Raw genomic sequence first — 7871 nt, forward strand, 5'->3', positions numbered from 1 at the left:
TCTATAACCTTTTCTTGTAATCTTTCTAAGATCCTGTCTCCTAAGTCACGTGCACACAAACATAAGAAAACTTTATTCTCGTATTCATTCGAATTCGGTGGATAGGAACCGGTTCTCATCCATACGAAAAAACTATGTCTAGCATCGTATTATATCCAGTTTTCTACGAATAAAGAAATGTACAATCATATGATTAAAACCAGTTTTTTTAGCCGGTGCCTCCGGCACCTCGGGGCTAAAAAAACTAGTTTTAATCTTATAATTGTACATTCTATATCCGCGGAAAGCCGTTTATAATACGATACGAGAAATAACTATTCCTACCCCATCCTCCTTTCTGTCAATATAATTTGTTGGGGGTACATAAACTGCCCTCGACTTTTTATATTGGGGGAGGGGACAGTTAATTTTACTGTTCAATAAAGTTTTATAAACACGTTCTATTAAAAACTTTGGGGACTTTTATCGAATCTTGATAAGTTGGAACAAACTAGCAGTGTCAAAATTTTTCCACTGATATCTTATTCTACAAAAGCATTAACGTCCGTTGTCATCTTATCCTTAAAGATCCCTGACTTTTGATTATTCAAACTTAATTTACTATGTTGTTTGTTTCGCTACTTATGATTATAATTGTTCATGTTATGTGTTATGCAGTATTTAGCAGATTTTTTTCTAAATTTTTATCGCTGTTCTTAAAAAGTCTAAAAATTAAAGGTCAATTTTTTATATGGGTATGATATAAAAACAATAGTCAAGTACAACAGAAATATTTATTATTATATTATAAATATATTATTATTACAGTGATATATTTTAAACAATTAGAAACAATTTTTATTTTTATTAGGATACATTGACTATTTAATTGATAAACAAAGTACTATTTCCTAATTACATTCTTGGATCTGGTTAAAGTTCACGGTAAAATGTTCCTGGTAACGATTATCTCCAAAAATCTAAGAACTTTAAAGGTTGCTAACGGCCAAACGGTGAAACGTATAGATTATGATCGCACAAAATTTTAACCAACTAAAGAAGGCCTAATAATGATTTGGATGGTCAGAACTCAATAATGCGCAGTAATCTTGCAGCGCACATAAATGCTTGAAAAAGACTTATTTACGCGTTTTTCTTCAGTTGGTCTTTCCCTGTGCATCATTAGATTTTGGTTATTCCAGATTATTGCTCTTCGTATGCAATTTAACACTGTGTGCGAGCATGACATGTGAATTCAGCCATTTGGCAGCTAGCAAATTTAAAGTTCACAGATTTTTGGAGATAATCGTTACCAGGAACATTTTACCGTGAACTGCACTAAATCCAAATTCTTTTATTATTGAAATGGAAATAAATAAAAGAGAACAGGGCAAACCCTATTTAAAAAAATTTATTGAATTTTTTAAAATCTATTAAAAACTACAATTTTGATAGTTTATTATTTAATTAAGATAAAAAATTAATAAAAATCTAATAGGGCGAAATTCAAAGTTCTAATAACTATCTTAGTAATATTTTGCTATAGTGTATTGTTAATGAAGTTAGTAAACATAAAGATATCTGAAGAGTAGCTTTGCTGCAAGAAACAAATAAAAAATCTGACAACTCCTACGGTAAATATCACTATTAACCAAATTATTTGGCTTTACTATTTTTGTGTTAAATCTAAAAAAATAATTATGTAGCTAACAGCGTAAAAATTGATGTATTTTAGAATATTATTGAAAAACACTGGATACAGCCAAAGTAAAAATATCCAATTCATAAAAAAATTTAATTCTAAAACTAATCTGAACCAGTCAGACTTGAGGTCTGATTAGGCTTTGCTGGCAAACTTCCACCAAAACCTGGCGGCGGCGTGAGTGGCGGCAGCAGGCTTGATGGAGGTGGAAACGGCAAAAATGGCGGCGGCTGGAGCACATACGATGGCAGCAAATGGTGAAGGTACCAGGAAGGATAATACTGAAGTGGATGTAGGTATGGCAGAGTTGGGGATGAAAAGCTAGAAGTAGAACTTGATAACCCTGCTGCTGATATTAATGGAGAATATCTACTGAATGAAGATTCTCTTGTTGAAGGACCTGGCGAAGTGGATGGTGATGTGGATTCTTGTTTTGTTATTGTTTGGTGTGTAGTTGAAGAAGCTGCCGCGTGCAGTGCAGATGTCGCTAGTGGCAAGGTTGATGGTGGTGAACATGGCGGAGGTGATCTTGATCTAGAATCACGTCTAGTTCTCAAAGGTGATCTTGAATCACGCCTAGATCTTATGTTAGGTGATCCTGATCTTGATAGATTAGCTAGGGATGTGATTGATAAACATGGAGGTATAGACGGGGCTGGACTAGTTTTTAATGGCGGCAATGGACTTGTTGTTGAATCAGGATGGTGGTGATTCGGCGAATCGGGATGGAATGGCGGCCCGAGCCGCCGGCGGTCAGCAGCAAGACGTGATTGAAGAGAAGCTGCAGCCGATGTCATAGATCCTAAATGTGCAACTGACGTTGAAGAGTTTAATGAAAATGATGAGGAAGTTGGGGAAACGAATGATGACACCATTAATGGCGACTTTGACTGATGCAATGATGCTGGAATGAATCCCAAGCTTTGTTCAACTGTTCTTGAAACTTTGGAAAAATCAAGGGCGGGTAAAAAATCTTTGACGCTCCTGTCCTGAAGGGATGGCGGGTTTAGCATGGGATAGGAGTTCATCAGCTGGCGGGAGACAGGGTCAATAAAGGGGAAGGAGAAGGGGAACCTAGGCATTTCTTTCTTGATCAAAGGTTTGGGCTTCCTTCTGGGACGGTATTTGTAGTCGGGGTGATCTTTCATATGCAGGGCTCTAAAATTGAATAACTTATAAAAATTTGTTGAATAATAATAACGAAATAGAAGTTTTTTTTTATAAAACACAAAAATAATAATTTATAGTTTTTAAATGTCCAAAAGTATTAGAAAGTAACAAAATCAAAGCAAAAATGTATGTAGTAATCTTTTTTTTCTTTTTAGAATAACCTTAGCTAAAAGAATTAATGGGTAAGGTGAAGGAAACGAAGTTGCGGATTTCATCATATTTTCACAGTAGCTTTTTTCCTATTTTTAGCACCAGCGGGGGGCTCTAAACCTGCAGGGCAATCACATAACCTGACTTTACCTAACCTAACCTAACCTAACAAAAGCTACTGTAAAAATACGATGAAACCCGCAACTTCGTTTTCTTTACATGACCAGAATTATTCATATAAGAAGACTATACCCCTCTATTAATTTTTAAAAACGTCTTTATAGCTCACTAGGGGGGGGGCTTTAACCCTACGGGACAATAGTCATACGTGGCTATGATAATCCTTACTAAACCAAATTTCAATAGGCAAGGCATTTTACTTAATTTTAAAAAATTGTATTGATTGAAACACATACCTTAATCGCTTAGCTTCATCGATGTAAGGTCTTTTATCCAAATCTGTGAGTAGCTTCCAGTCAGCCCCAAGTCTCTTAGATATCTCCGAGTTATGCATCTAGATAGATAGATAGATATAGCTGCGTAAGTTATGGACAAAATAATTCTTTTTCAAATAGATTTACAGAAAAGCGTTACATTTTAAAAAGGATGATAATATCAAAAAAAAAACAAATGTAAAGCTCAACAAACAAGAAAGTTATAAATCGCATGCATCAATTCTTAACAAAAGTTCCATGTAAATCTATTCCAAATCACGTTATCTGCACAGGATGCCTAATATGAACAATGGACATACCTACATTTTAAGACTTTATTATAGATATGCTTTGCTATCAACATTGTTTCTCATCGTCCTGAGAATTAATATTCCAAAAATTAAGGAAATATAACAATTATATCATTTAAAAATTGTGTTATAAATGGAGGAACTAACTTTCTGATAATGATCAAAGTGTTGCTACGCTTTCTAAATTCTAACTGTTATACATACGACCTATTGACCATGCTATATTAGAATACGATAGAATAATTTTAACATTACTTAATTTCTTTAAAAAGCTATCTGTTAAAGGTACGGAACAGAATGAATGGCCCTGTATGTAGAAAAGCTTCGATTGAAGAAAACTCTTTACTATAAAGATCATAATATGGAAATCCGAAAACTTTTTTCATATGATTTTAATAATGTTCAAAATTAGATATTTGCAAAAATATATAATAAAAGGATATTTTAAGATAGGCAAATTGATCCTATTTATTTTAATATTTTGCATAAAAACTGCATTTTTCAAAGAGTAAAATACATATTTATGTTGGATAAAGTAAAGAAATAAACAGATGATCAGAATAAGTTATAAACATGCTCATTATTTCACAATCCTTTTAATAAAGTAACAGGATGTGTGTTTGTCTGTCTGTCTGTGTGTCTGTACCGAAGGATCACACAAACCGCTAAACCGAGCGGGTTCTCCTTAACAGAGTAGCTTCTCATAGGTCCCGGAAAGGTTTATTACTATTTTTGGGGATGGTACCACCACCCTCCTAAGAGAATTCACAAAAAATTGAAAAAAAAATTAATTATTTGAGAGACTTGAACGCAACATAAAGAGGTATCGTAGAGACATGAACAAAAAAAACAAACATTTAAAGTACCACTGGAGGCCTCTAGGGGCGTAGCTGCTAGTAAATAATATTCCAGTAACCGATTAATATCCGCTGGATAACAACCGTATCTTAGCCATACTGAGAATTCATGTATAGTATTACAGTCTATTTTCCAGGAATCATAAGATGAAAACCAATCTTATATTTTTTTCATTTTAATAGCTGCGGAAAGCTGTCTATAATACGATGCGATAAACAACTATTTAATTTCCCTAATAGTGATACTATAGACGTCCAATGGGGGGGGGGTAAAGGAATGATTACCCCCCCCCCCCCATTTAAAATTTACCCCTACCCTGGGGGTGCCGTAGGCACCTCCAACCATTTAGGAGGGCTATTTAACCCCCCAAACAATTTTTTGGGAGTAAATACCCCCCCCCCCAAAATAAAAATCTCTAACAAACAAAAATTTTGCGCGCTTCGCGCGCATTTTATATACTAAATATTTGATCAAATTTAAATTAAATTACCCCCCCAAAAAAATTTTACCCCGGGGGTAAATTTTGGGGGGGGGGGGGTAAACAAAATTTACCCCTGCTAACAGATTTCAGGGGGGTGTAATTCCCCCCCCCCCCCCAATCAAATTTTACCCCCGGGGTAAAAATTTTGGGGGGTTAAAAAAAATTGCGGCGTGCTTCGCGCGCCATTTTACCCCCCCCCCTTAAAACAATTTTACCCCCCCCCCCCCAAAAAAAAAAAAGCTTGGAAGCCCCTAAGTGATACGGACATTATGAATTATTGAAAACGGGCCAAGACATTCCTTATTTTCGCGATATACTTTTTTTATAATTCTTTGTGGATGTGAAATCCCCCTGATCCCTGTATTGTATAGTCCGTAATCCGTAAATGTGTGTATTTACTCTGTTATGGGCTAATAATCACATCATTTTTGTTACAGTACCAACAGTAAGGGAGGGAGGGGACATTAGGCTGTTTATTACACTAGTCCCAAAAGTTTTAAAGTAAAGTTTTCTTATTCTTTAAATCAACAATGTTGGGGAATTTTATTAAATTTGATTGGTTGGTTCATTCAGTTGAGTGTCCAAACGTTTCAACCACTTATTGTAATATAAAGAAGGGTTAATTTTGTGTTTTACCTCTTTAAATTCCTGACAGGGCTTCCACACAAAATGCATGTTGAAATAAATTTAGAAAGGAGGAGGGAGTTGTTTCACTTTGCCTAAACCCCTAAACCTGGGGTATCATATCCTTGCGGTGCCCTGACCCTGCCTGGCTAACTAGTTCTCAATATATCTTAACCTTACCTTAATTGACAAACTAAGAAAAAAATACCCTCCTTCCTTTTTTTCAATTTATTTCAAAACTAAGAGGGGGAGGGGGCCTAGCTCAACATTGCGTGAAAGTGCCAAACATTTTTCACATTTTAATTTATTTAGAAGAAAAAAAATTTTGAGGGCTATTTGTCATTTATTATTTTATGTATGTAATAAAAGATATCTTTAGTGCCTTCTCCTTATTTGGGAATCTTCATATTGGTCCTGGCTTGTTTAGAAGAGTAAATAAACTATCTCAAGTAAAATGGTCATAAAAACTTTTTTTTTAGTTTTTAAGTGCTACAAAAAAAGCTGCTAACTGACATTATTAGTAGCGAAGTTACTCTATAATTAACTACGTCCGCCTGTTCATCAATCAACCCTTCTCGCTTCAGCGGATATAGGATTTTCTCGGTGGCTATTTAAGATAAACCCTTGATTTTCTTTGGCGAAAATATCAACTACCACAAAGCGTTCAGCAAACAACTTAATCGGTTTGTCAGTCTAGCTGTCAGTCATGCTACAAAAGACGTATATATTTTCATTGTAATTCGTTACTTTTGTTGTTGTCATTCTTGTTAAAAGCGAAGCTTTTCTATAATTAGGGTCGGACCGTCCGTACGTTTGTCACAAACGGATAGCTTTTTTAGTTAATTTAGGCATGTTAGAATTGTCCTATCGATTTCAAACTTTGCATGGTGATTCCTTTAGTAGTTAGGTACGATTTAGAAAGCGTAGCAACTCTATAATCATTACAAGAATGTCCGTACGTCCATTTTAAACATGTTGATTTTTTTACTTTTTTAACAACAAATTTTTTTGTGATCTAATCATCCGATTGAACTGATTTTTGGTATATTGATTCCTGGGACAACAAAGTATAATGGTTCAAGCAAAGCAACTCTATAATCAAGTCCTAAAAATGTAAGTATGCCCATAAACATTATCCTGTATCAAGCAGTTTTTCAACAAATTTACACTTGCAATTTTGCTTCAACTCTTATACATTTATATTCTGATTATTTAGTTCTGACACTATATAAGTGTTAATGTCCGTTTGTCCTACAGTTTCAGTGCTTCGCTTTTATGGAATTTATCATCCTTGTTTATTTACGAATGCAATGGCTGAGATAAATTTCGGGTTTTTTTGCTCGGATTTGATGTTTCCTTATCCGTGTGTAGAAAATTGTCGTTAATATGAAGCGATACATGTTTTTGATCCATTGAAAATGTATGTTAAATAACTATGTGTCATTCTAGAAAAAAATCAGGGCTCGACAGCCGCGCGTCTGCCGCGTGTAAACCTCAGTCAAATCGTCATATCAAAACTTTAAAATTTAGCTTGATAACAATACCTTTTCCTAAACACACAATCCATCATTTTAGAATTATTTTTAACACAAACGGGTTTAGATTTGAGGCTTAAGTACGGCTGCCGAGCCCTGAAAAGGTTACACGTCCACCTACACTCTTCCCTTAGACTTTCATCCCCTGCCTAATCTTTGCGTGAGCCAAAACACTACGGCTAACCTAACCTTACCTAACCAACTATATTTAATTTATACTAACCTATCTATAGGCCAATACATTAAAGTATATCACCAATTATTACCCCTTCTGCAGATTACAATTAGTGGTTCAAACGTTTGGACACTTGACTTAATGAACCATCCAATCAGAATTTTTAAAAATCTTCAAAGTTATTAAGCTAACGATTAAGAAGACGTTATTATAAAACTTTGGGGACTATTATACATAAACATCCCAATGTCCCCTCCCTCCCTGGGTGCAATCACAAGCTAAATTGTTACCTTAGGATTTTCTTGTGCCATTTTTCTCCGCTGCCCTCGGGACCAAACCATGAAGGCGTTCATAGGTCTTTTTATATGCTCATCTTTTAAACTTGTTGAACCCATAGTTATGATTTTTATTCTGTTTTGTCCGTTTATTTAGTAAATTTTCATTAAATCACT

At 34.8% G+C, this 7871-nt stretch overlaps 1 protein-coding gene across 1 annotated transcript; it reads right to left on the bottom strand.

Moving 5' to 3' along the window:
* Nucleotides 1–758: 758 nt before the first annotated feature.
* Nucleotides 759–7871, bottom strand: LOC145312679 (uncharacterized). The gene is made up of 3 exons (XM_080151938.1): nt 7710–7871; nt 3418–3515; nt 759–2839 (listed from the first exon to the last, which is right to left on the bottom strand). Exons 1-3 carry the CDS (start codon nt 7812–7814, stop codon nt 1786–1788), a joined length of 1257 nt encoding a protein of 418 aa, XP_080008064.1. The 5' UTR covers nt 7815–7871; the 3' UTR covers nt 759–1785.

Source organism: Acartia tonsa, chromosome 2 (assembly GCF_053477335.1).
Source record: "Acartia tonsa isolate MP-2025a chromosome 2, ASM5347733v1, whole genome shotgun sequence".
Classification (NCBI taxonomy): domain Eukaryota; kingdom Metazoa; phylum Arthropoda; class Copepoda; order Calanoida; family Acartiidae; genus Acartia; species Acartia tonsa.